This window comes from Cydia fagiglandana, chromosome 2 (assembly GCF_963556715.1).
Source record: "Cydia fagiglandana chromosome 2, ilCydFagi1.1, whole genome shotgun sequence".
Taxonomy (NCBI): Eukaryota; Metazoa; Arthropoda; class Insecta; order Lepidoptera; family Tortricidae; genus Cydia; species Cydia fagiglandana.
Genome location: NC_085933.1, coordinates 25,996,206 through 26,008,691, shown reverse-complemented (window position 1 = coordinate 26,008,691; position 12,486 = coordinate 25,996,206). Strand labels below are relative to the sequence as shown.

At 37.7% G+C, this 12,486-nt stretch overlaps 2 protein-coding genes across 2 annotated transcripts in view; one reads left to right on the top strand and one right to left on the bottom strand.

Moving 5' to 3' along the window:
- Positions 1 to 12,486, top strand: part of LOC134679542 (protein madd-4) — a 425,780-nt gene that overhangs the window by 375,028 nt on the left and 38,266 nt on the right. Inside the window, exon 8 of the mRNA XM_063538500.1 lies at positions 2,958 to 3,102. Within this exon, the coding sequence (XP_063394570.1) occupies positions 2,958 to 3,102 (145 nt within the window). The remainder of the gene's footprint in view (positions 1 to 2,957; positions 3,103 to 12,486) is intronic.
- LOC134679544 (uncharacterized) overlaps positions 1 to 12,486 on the bottom strand; it is an 89,159-nt gene that overhangs the window by 57,329 nt on the left and 19,344 nt on the right. The gene's annotated exons all lie outside the window — the stretch shown is intronic.

Genomic DNA, 12,486 nt, shown 5'->3' with positions numbered 1-12,486 from the left:
GGCGGAAATTTGATCTAGGTAGGTTTTTTTCTCTCGAAAAACGCGCATTTTTGAGTTTTTATATATTAGCCGAGCAAATTCCGGTCTCCCAGGTACTCATATTTATGCAACCAAAGCATTAACCAGTAATCCGTAGCTGATCATTAAAACCTTTTACTAACCCTCTCAGTTAAACGGTAGACCAATAAGTGGTACGCGGAAGTTTGCCTTTTATGTTTACTTTTAAAAATTAATTGTAAAACTTCAGATGAATGAATATTTGGATCCTTGAAAATGTAATAGCACTTTCAATTCAGTAGAATTTCCAGTCCTACAGACAAGGTAAGCTTTAATTAACCTCTCTCAGAAGTATCCAGCCGTAAACAAATTGAATTATGGGCCGTAGAACTTGCCTTATAATAAATGTTTATGCGAATACTAGCCTAAGCCCGTGACTTCGTCTGCATAGAAATCGTTAACATTAACCTCAAGGGAGATATTGAAGTGGTAAATAGCGCGTTTATGAATAATGCCATAAATATGTACCTACCTACCGATTTTTACCTTTTCAATATCAGTTTGAAGATAAATATTTTCATCGTATAAAAATAAGTTTACTACTTACCTTAAATAGTTAAATTTAACCTTATTTGGGACGTTTATTTTTAACTGTTATCTCTTATGACATGTGCTGATACTCGATTTTCCGGCAAAATATGTAGTATTTCATATTTAAGTGTCCCGGCGGAAGTTTGTTCGCTCTTTATATCATTTGCGCCGATACATTCACTGTAAATTATCGTAACAGAGAAAAGTAGTTCAGAAAGTTAACTTCTCGTATTGCTTTTCGTAATTAGGTTTGGTAACATCATCATCATTTGCCTCTCGCTGTCCGACTCTTTGCCACGGCTCAAGAGAGTCGGGGTCCGCTTGGCAAATAATCCCAATAATTGGAGTCTACTCCAATTATTGGGATTACTTGCCAAGCCATTTTTAACGAAAGTTCCTATCCCCACAGCATCAAGTGAGTACTTTTGTGACTTCGGCTGTAATATATGCAGGATTTTGGGAGCTGATCGAGAAATAATGTTCCGGGACTGTTTATATTAACCATTCTTTATATTAAAGGCATTCTTAACCATTTTTTGGGATTGCGAGCGTGTTAGGTATACTTAAAACAAATAAACAGAGTATGTATGTGGTTTGTGTACAGACATAGTACCTAACATACCTACCTCGTTAAGAGCCCTTCAACGTGCACACTAGCGCCACAGCTAAATAATCGTGATTATTTAAATTTCACGAAAAATATTTAAAAATGGGGGCCGCTACGGACTGTATTGTGTATTTAAGTAGGTACCTTTTGAATACATCATACTAGTTTTTATGTTGCTGGATTTGTCAATCTCTGCGTCCAAAGTAAAAACGGCCGTTTTTTGTTTTGAGTTCCTAGATCGACGAATCCAGCAAAATAAAAACTAGTTTGATGTATTCAAAAGGTAGGTACTTAAATACACAATACAGTCCGTAGCGGCCCCCATTTTTAAATACCTGTCGTTAAATTTAAATAATCACGATTATTTAGCAGTGGCGCTAGTGTGCACGTTGAAGGGCTCTTAAATGGTGAAATGCAGAACATTGAGAAAATACAACAGAAGAATAATTAAATTTATATTTCTGTGAAATTATTGCACATGTTAAATTAGGCTCCAAAAATGAGTCAGCGTATATAACAGCGTATGTTTCCCCTATACTTAAAGAAATATAGTTCAAAATAAAATGGTTTTGAAAACTACATTTAAACTGTTAAATGGTTTGACTAATTTATTGAAATCCGACCACAGAATCTCTTAAATAAAACCCGGCATTTGAAATACAAGTCATATAAAAGATGTTGATGTACGAGCAAGCAGGACTGAGAGAACTTAATATCGAAACAAGATCAGAGTTTAATCTTTACACGCCCCTGTAGATAAATGAACGGGACAAGTTCTAAAAGCTAGTCATAAATAAAACACTCGCAGCCAACTCTGAGCAAACAGATGTAGAATGCGTCAGAACAGCTAACGCTAAATCACGCGAGACGTGACGAATGGCGTGCTGTGGATACAGAGGAAACACTTAGTTGTGTTTTGAAGAAAAGAAAGTGAAATAACTGAGGAAGTACCACAGCAGGTGTTACAGGTGTCCATAGACGACGATCATTTTATTGCTTACCTCAATGTGATTTGTCAGCTTGTCTGTCTCTTATATCGTATTAAAAGACAATTTTGCCTACTTTGCTTCAAAATTAGCTCCAGAAGTCGAAATTTAATTTCTTCTTCTTCCTAGCATTTATCTTCGTTTATTACAATAGTTATCAACTATATTGTGGTACAAGTAAGTATGTTGATACCTGTATATGAAGATTAAAAGTAAAGCATCACTACTCTCATGTAGCCACAACTTAAATGATGTTGTGATGTCGTTTTCATATTATAAAAACTATTTAAGCACAAAAACCCATTGGGGAGTAAAGTTGGCACATTTTACTGTATCATTAAAAGCACTTTCTGTCGTAACAAGCTGTGATACCGCAGGATTGCTTATAGCATATTCATGCGACGACTCAGTGAGGTGAAGTAGTAATGTGTCCAAATATCAGCTTCCCGTGTGTGGGTGCACTTTGCCATAGACTTAATAATTATACAGAAGTTCAACATAATTTCTACCAAAAATGTATCAGGTAATCATCTAAAAGCTTTTTCGTCACTTTTAACTCTTGCATTGCAGATCGATCCACTTACACTCCACGGACGGAATTAGTTCTTGCACTGTGAGAAGAAGAAGTACTTATTCATAAAACTTACCAAATCTTTGTTGAATTTTGTCCCTTTTTAACAAACACAAATATCAAAATGGATAAGGACAAGCAAATATCAACGGTTTGTTAGATTATGATGAACTTTTATGAATAGCCATATAATTTTTGTCCCCAGCGCGTCGGCTGCGACCTGCGCGTGGGCAGCACGCGACGCGTCGACGAGTGCGGCGTCTGCGGCGGCGACGGATCCTCCTGCTCAAGGCCACGGTACCACTGGCTCGCTACCCCGGGATCCCTGTGCTCTGCGACGTGTGGTGGAGGTATGTGCTATCCTTGTCGATAGGGTTATGTATACTGCGGCGATGGATCCTCCTGCTCAAGGCCACGGTACCACTGGCTCGCTACCCCGGGATCCCTGTGCTCTGCGACGTGTGGTGGAGGTATGTGTTATCCTTGTTGATAGGGTTATGTATACTGCGGCGATGGATCCTCCTGCTCAAGGCCACGGTACCACTGGCTCGCTACCCCGGGATCCCTGTGCTCTGCGACGTGTGGTGGAGGTATGTGTTATCCTTGTTGATAGGGTTATGTACACTGCGGCGATGGATCCTCCTGCTCAAGGCCACGGTACCACTGGCTCGCTACCCCGGGATCCCTGTGCTCTGCGACGTGTGGTGGAGGTATGTGTTATCCTTGTTGATAGGGTTATGTACACTGCGGCGATGGATCCTCCTGCTCAAGGCCTCGGTACCACTGGCTCGCTACCCCGGGATCCCTGTGCTATGCGACGTGTGGTGGAGGTTAGTTTTGTATCTTTGTCAATAGCGTGGCGGCTACTACAGTGGTGATGGATCCTCCTACTCAAGACCAAGATATCACTCGCTCGCTGCCCCGGGATCCCTGTGCAGTTCTACATGTGGTGGAAGTATGTTTATCCTTGTTGACAGGGTATTGTCTGCGGCAGTGACGGGTCAAACGTTTTCGTAACGACACGCGTAGCCGATTTAAGCGTCTTCCCGCTTTGTAGAGTCCAACTACGAACAGAGAGCCCGCCAAGCGAGTTCCCGGCACTGAATGTGTTAAATGTAATAATACGTACCTTAGCCCTTTACGGCCGGGAAAAATGTTTTGCAAAAACTAATGAAAAATGCATGTGAACCGTTTTCATTTGTTATAAAATACACGTAAAAAATGATAAAAAAAATCCAACGACCCTTCATCATAAAAAAAATCGCATGCACGAAAGTGACGTTCAGGATTTATCTGTAAATGCACGAACGTGCAAATTCATTTGAATTTGTAAAATGATATGAAAAAAACGCAACATTTTACACAACAATACACAAGTATAATAATATGTCTTTAACTTTACATAATCATCACAGTTCTCCTTAAGAATCAACACTCTCAATTCAACTACCTACATCATAGTTATGGAAATCCTTGAAAAAGTTTTCATAAAATGAATATTGATTCATTCACAAGTAAAAAGAAAGTATTTACATGTGTTTAATATAGTTTATAACTAATTCTGGAGCTGTTACATCAACTATTTGATCAAATCTTTTTCCCTTCACAACCCTAATATTGATTGTGCCTGAAAACTTGAACAGTTAGAAGCCGAAGAACGTAATTTACTGTCTTTCCACTTAACTAGAACGTTACTTAATCTGTCATCATCAGCCGAATCTCTCCATGTCACATATCATTGTCGTCTTTGAATGTCAAACTCCATCTGTCAGGAATTCGATTCACCATTACTTTACCCGTGCTGTGTCATCTGCTATTATTGAGTTTTACAGCAAATAATATAGTTGTAAAGAATCTATGACGATATAAATTAACTACCTTGGCATATACTTCGATAAAAAATCGAGTATAGACCAACAGCTGGACCTAACCCCAGTGACATAATATCACAGCCAAACTGCTTTATATGGATGTACCGAAATCAAGCATAAATCCGGCAGAATTATAATCACCATACTTTTAACCCTACTGGACGGGTTTTATACACCACGATCTGATGCAGCGAAGCTAGAACATCGTCTGATTCTTCGCTTTCATAGTGAATCCATTCCAAAAGCGAATAAGCTAGAATGAGGTGGTCGTGAAATTCTTCAATATTTGATACCTATATCACCATAACACAAAATTCAAAGAATTTGTCTGGCTCCTAATGGACGTCTTAAAAAATACAAAACCTAAGAAACGGAATATATTATAAAATGATCAAAGATATGCTATCTATTGTGATTTAAGTTTTTGCGCAAAAGCCAGATACTCACAAACTTGCAAATAGTTATGACAATTGATTCACGGGCTACGGCCGAACCCACAAATTCGTGCACTTATTTTTTACGAGCATGTAGTTTTCCCTAAAAACATATTTTTGCTCTAATTTGTGCTTGATAAACTCATTTAACTCTTTTACTGTAATAATTAAGTATTAAATAGCAACTTCGATACCAAAATTATACGAAATTATGAACTTACGTGTGTCACTACTCACACCAAAATTCGCCACCATCTTCACCACTGTCTTGCGACCGACTGATGCCACTGACCTACGGTATTTAGAACTCAAACATGTCTCTAATATCTGCAGTTTAGATCAGAATAGGTTTGAGCTCGAAAAGACGATTTGCTTGCGGACAGGATTTTTTAAAAGTAGTTTGCAGGATTATATCTAACCGGTCGGAAAGGGTTAGGGTGGTTCAAAAAACATTTTTTTTTATTTTCCGACGGGGCACCACCTTATTTTGTTACACTTATTATGTTGATAAAATGCACCAAGTTTCGTACTTTTATCTCAACTACAAGGGGGTGCTCAACCACTTTGAAAATTTTGTATGTTGTATGAAAACAAAAAAAAAACAAGAATTTATTATTCAGAATTTTATTTAAGTATCTGTTATAACATTATTTGCATATGTGGTTTATAAGTTTTTAAGTAGAAAAACATTTTTAGTTATATTTTTTATAATTTTTCAAAAGTAAGATCTTTAGAATTTCATCTAAAAAATCATAAAAAATAGAAATAAAAATTGCTTTTCACCAAATAACTTTTAAATCACACTTTCAAATAATGTGAAAACTACTACTTACATAAAACCCAAAAAAAATAACTTGATTTTTATGGATTTCATACAACTTTGAAAATTTTCAAAGTGTTTGAGCACCGCCTTGTAGTTGAGATAAGATTACAAAACATGGCATATTTAGTCATCAAAACAAGTGTAACAAAATGAGAGGGTGCTGCTTCTTCTAGCTAGAGTTTGAATTTTTCCCATACAAACGTGAACCACCCTAACGTAAGTACCTACATATTTCCTTTCCGGCTGAATCCGGCCGCAATACGGTTTTGGTTTAACAACCCATTCCTTTCATTTCAATGATACTCGTAGTTAACTCTTTGAATCAGCTTAGAATCTAGTTTCATGGCCTAACAGGCTAGGTTTACAGCAATTTAGTAGGCTTAAACCGTTTGTACACCTGTACCCTTTCTACTTGTAACAAAGGGAACTATAAAGTGCATTGGGATTATTACCGGTCATTGGACTCGAAAGTCACAAGTTATGAAATTTCCTTGAGACATTATGGCGTTATTGTAGTAGACATATCGTTTAACTCGTTTCGATTATTGTTCTTAAATGTTATTAGAATTAAACTACTATTCTCGTTTTTTTTAAAAATGGCTGTATTTTATCTGAAAACGTGGTAATGCTTTCGTGGGGTAGTTTCCTAAAACAGTAAATAAAATTCTTATGTAATTCTGAGTTAAGATATATTGTAGGTACCTGTATGTACTACGTGGGATAATTCTTATATCTGATAGTTTGCCTCCTATATCAAAAAAAAGCGGCCAAGTGCGAGTCGGACTCGCCCATGAAGGGTTCCGTAGCAGCAAGTAACATAATAAAATTGCGGTTTACGATTGATATAACGTATTATTAAAAGATCTCGTTCAAACCAAATATCGGTGGAAGTTTGCATGGTAATGTACCTACATCATATATTTTTTTTTAGTTTTATCATTTTCTTATTTTAGAAGTTATAGGGGGGGGGGGGGCACACATTTTATCACTTTGGAAGTGTTTTTCGCGCAAACTATTCAGTTTAGAAGAAAATTATATTAGAAACCTCAACATCATTTTTGAAGACCTATCCATAAATACACGCATGCATGGGCAAAATATTTGAGTTTCAGTTCTAAGTATGGGGAACCCCCAAAATTTACTGTTGTTTTTTTCTATTTTTATGTGAAAATCTTAATGCGGTTCATAGAATACATCTACTTACCAAGTTTCAACAGTATAGTTCTTATAGTTTCGGAAAAAAGTGGCTGTGACATACGGACGGACAGACAGACAGACATGACGAATCTATAAGGGTTCCATTTTTTGCGATTTTGCTACGGAACCCTAAAAAGCAACAAATCAATTTGTTTTATTAAAATATTTAACCCTACCGGGGTATTATGGATGCTTTTATCTACGTGCGGGATGGAAAGTGACGGACAACGTTTTATCACGCTGTCACGTAGACAAGACGACCATGATACCCGTACTCGGCACTTTTTCTTTCGTATGAAATCTATTTCAGTTTATAATTGAATTTATCTCGATCCCGAATAACCCCATCGTACCTTAACCCTTTCTAACAAAAGCCTGACATCCATTCATCACCGCACCTAATTAACAATTGAAACGTTGAAGGGCCGGGTCAGGAGATAATCTTTGAGAGATTACCAAGTACTTACCAGGTAAGGTAAGGTCCTACAAGAACAGACCGTACAAGGTAGTTGCATAATTTAAAGGGTTCTGGAAGTTTTTGACGAACAATTATCGATTTATTGAATCAGGCCTAGGACACAGTAAATTAAGGTACTAATCACGAAGAATTTACTAAAATGACCCGCCATGTCCTATCTCTATCGCACACTTACTTACTCCTCTGGCGCAGCGACCCAAAGTCTTCGCCTCCAACACGACTGCTCGTCTCTGTTCCCGATCCTGAGCTGTTTCTCGTCAGTTTTCTAACTGGAGCTCACATAGATCCGCGTGCACCACATCCATCCATACCTTCCATCCATCCATCCATCCATCCTACCTATCCATCCTACATGTCCATCGATACCTAGGTCGACCGACCGAGCGGCGTGCTGTCGGTTTTCCCTCGAACGCTCTTTTCACCGCCCGATCGCCTTCCATTCGCTCGAGAATCTCGAGATGGCCAAGCCTTTGCGACTTTGTGACACCAATGATGTTTGGTTCGTAACTATCTGTTCAACTTCGCGGTTTTTGCGGATTCTACACACACACACACACACACACACACACATACGCACGCACGCACGCACGCACGCACGCACGCACGCACGCATCAATCTCATCACAAGTTTCACATCACGTCTTTCCTATATTTTATCCAATGGTATAAAACAAAAGAAAATCTCTGATTGTAATCTCAATCTGTCAATCTGTGCACTGTGCGGCGGTCAAGGGTTGCCGGTTGCCGGCAACGCCTTAATGGGATCTAATCGAAAACACTCGGACCGCTTTTAATTTGCTCAAGTGAGGGCAGGTAAGTGCCGCTGAGGTTAGGAAATAAATACAATGAATATATAAAACAGAGAATTTACGCATGTATTTTTGGTATTCACTACTTTTCGCCCTTGACTTTGTCCGCGAATAAGTTGCTAAAATAAAGTATAAGAAACATTCGTTAATATTATTTTCTCAACAGCGTAATTTCTGGAGTATTAACAAATAGAGAATCAATCGCGAAAATACACATCTTCAAATTATTGTGAATTATCAAGGCCATAATTATTACCTACGCTTAATCGACGCTTAGGAGAGCCGCTAACAACCAGTTCACAATATTAATTAATTAACAGTAAACATAATAGCTCTAATTAAAACATAATAGACTATGTGTCTAATTGTTTGCCCTGTCTAGACTTGTTTAGACGTAACCAATCGAGTGGAAGTTAGAAAGTCGTGATTTGTTGACCAAGCGTTAGTGAAGATCTCCGTTTCAGCTTGGGCAAAAATGCTTTCGTATGTCCGGATGTGATATATTGTAAGTAGGTTGGATAATTAAATTGAATGTAAATTAAAACAAAAACATTACTTACTTTACTAATCCACGAAATACTTAATAACGTGATAGTCAATCAGTGTTAACCCGTTATACCTATTTACATGCGTATTTTTACATGCAATTCATTTTAGCACCCTCCCAACGCAAAAATAAAAACTTATAGCAAACAACCACCAAACGTACAAAATTTTAACTCGACACGTGTTACAATCTATTCCCAGTCCACTATAACTTGGATCTCTTTAAATCGAGAATGAATAGACTTCTTTTAGGTGAGCATGTTCCATCCTAGACTGCATCGGCACTTACCTTCAGGTTAGATTGTGGTCAAATGTTTACCTTTTTCCAATTAAAAAAAAATCATAATAACGGCGATGACACAACATTCAATTGTCCCCCTATTGTTGTACCTTGAAATAGAGACATAAGCAATGAAACACAATAGGTAGGTACGTGATTAAATTCCTCCAACTGACTGCTCTTATGAAACGTATCGACAAAACCTCCTTTCAGCTTTGCGCATCCTTTCAGCAGAGGTGTACTCGTAATTACAGCGATCCATCGTACTAGCACTGAAATTAGCCCGCGTACCAATTAAACGTGATTGGATATCGGTTTTTTCAGCATAATCAGTGAAACGTCAGCTTTTAACATTGAATTATTTGTATAAATCACAGAAGCTGACGCGGATTAAAACACTTTATTGTTGTCACTTTTAACAAAGAAGTTAATACAATCTTGCAATATGATTTTCACTCACTCCTTGCATGTAGGTAATCGAAAAATTTGAACGAATAGGTACTCTGTATTCCGTAACTGGATGGCCTAGTAAATGATATGGTAATAGTTCAGTTTATAGTCTAAAGGGGCCCAGAGCCCACAGATCACCAGTTCGCCAGACGATATCGGCCTGTCAGTTAATCGCAAAAGGTAACAGTTGCGAATAACTGACAGGCTGGTATCTTCCAGCGAACTGGTAATCTGGGGCCCCCTAAAGTTTACAGTAATGACGGAGATATGGAGTAACAAACATAAAAAAAAAAAAAACAAAATAAAAAAAAAAAACGTACAACCGAATTGATAACCTCCTCCTTTGGGATTTGGAAGTCGGTTAAAAAGGGGCCCAGGGGGCCCAATCTGTTGGGATTACCATTTCGCCCGCCGATATCGGCCTGTCAGTTAATCGCAAAAGGTAACAGTTGCGAACTGGTAATCTGGGGGCCTCTAAAGTTTAATAAAAAATATTAACGATCAATACATTCCGCAAACCATGCGCTAAAATGCTAAAACTACCCGACCGTTTTGAAAGAGAATCAATCTGAGGACGTTAATTATTCAGCCAGTGCGATTACATCGGATGCTAATTCTTATCGGATCTTCGTCCCTAATTAGGGTTGGGGAGAGCAGACCAGCAGATAGATAAAAACAATCTCGAGGCGGTTTAATTCAGGCACAAAGGCCAATTCGAACGTAAACTGACATCAGATTTAATAATATATGAATCACGTTATTTAGATATTGTGTGTCTCTCCCGCGCATTAGCGCATTGGCGCGTACTGACATGTATTGACATGTACGGACAAGTACGACTAAAATTCCCAACTGAATGACATCAGTTACGTTACATGTCTTTATATTATCCATACATGTCTTTACTTTATATTATTGTACGTTCGAATTGGCCTGACAATTTAAGACTAACTGCTGTATTCGAACTTCAAGATATTCACCAGAGACGACACGTACTAGATCCATTCTAGATACGTTATAGTTTAGATATCAACTAGTTCTCTTTTGCAGCGCAATTCGGGCAACTAAATAATGTCACTTTTACGTTAGATAGAGTAAGATAACTATTAGATGTGAATTAGATGTCTAAGTCATATCCTGTGGAAATCGTTCAAGAGTATCTCCAGAATCGCAAATGTCAAATTTGACAGGTTAGATCTTAAACAATCGTTATCGTATCTTGGTGATGTCTAATAGATGTCTATTTCATAATCCGAATCGGGCCCTAATTTATGTTCCAATCCTCTAATCTTATTACACCCGACTTTACAAAAGTGATGTTTCTCGATTCGTTGGGATCTTTGTGTATTAAAGAAGGTATTTCGGAAACTGTAACTACTGTACAATTGATAGCTGTTGATTCTCCGAATAATAAATAAATAAATAAATAAGTACTTCTTTGTCACAATTGGTCTGATGGTCATCGACTAAGGAGCTGATGACAGAATGAGCATTGGACAGATTAAGGAAGCTCTTGGAAAAGCCTTGATTCTTGACTACGACTTGGAACTTAGTATTGACCTTGGTCTTGACCTTTTTAAAATAGCTCGTACTCTTGATAAGGGTCATGAATTGTTGACATAGAAAAATTTTAATTAGATGAATAAGTTTTATCCAATAAACGTCAATACAACAATATATAAAAAAAAAACTAAAACTAAAACTTAAGACTAGCTTAAGTCTAGTCAAAAAGTCCCCCCCCCCCCGAGTTGTCATAGAAAATACTCAACAAGTCTTTTTTGTTTACAACAGGTTATGTGAATACTCCGGCACTGCAAATGTCGCTAGTCTCACCCAGTTAAGATGATCAGCTTTTATTTACTAATAGAGTTAGACCAACATAAGTCTGCGTGTGCTATCAAAATCGATGCAGACTTATCTCAGTCTCAATCTAGTAATAATATATTTTAATCCCAACCCTTTATTTAGGCAAGAGACTACCATAAATCAGACAGTAAAAGATATATCATTCAAAGTATCACTATTAATAGTTATTATAGTGAACATTTCCAAAATCGCCAAAAACCTTCAGCCCTCCGCTACGCCCGTCTGCCCTCAGCCGGAGACAAAAGGAGTCCAGTCTGATTTATCGTGGCCCTTCCCTAATGGCGGTATGCTGTTATAAATTAACCTCCAGCCGAGCAATTAACTATGTTGATGTATCGATGGGGAATCAAAATTTCAGATTTGGGGGATGTTGTGCCAGATACAATTTAACTGCAGCAGATAATTCAAACTGTTGAACTGTTTTGCATGAAGCTATTCAAAAATATATGTCGGACAAACACAAAAAGGTCACAAAGGTCAGCACTGAGGACAAAAAATAAAAAACAAGTTAACGACCCGAGTACCTTACCTACTGAAAAAATGTATCCTGGTTAAAAGGGTGCAGCGTAAACATTTAATTTGCTTTGGATTCTCTTAATTTTGCGATGTCTACAAGAAAAACATGAACACGTTGATAAAAATAGTTAGGTACAATAAAATGTGTACGACCCATATTTTTATTTTGTTTACGCTAATTACCTACAAAGATAAATAATTATTAGTATACGGGTTTTTAAAGCTCACTCGGTGTATCACGTGTTTAAAATTAAATAATTTATTTCTGTTATTGTCACAAAGAAACAAAGAAATCCATGAATCAAACTCAACGCGACGTCGTTAAACAAAAGCTTCGCAGTTAATAAATGACACGACAAAATAAGGCGATACTTTATCGTTAATTGGCGACTAATTATCTCGAGTGTCAAATGCCGCAGTTCTTGTCGGCTGTCACGGGGTGGCGGGTTCGAATCCCGTTGTAT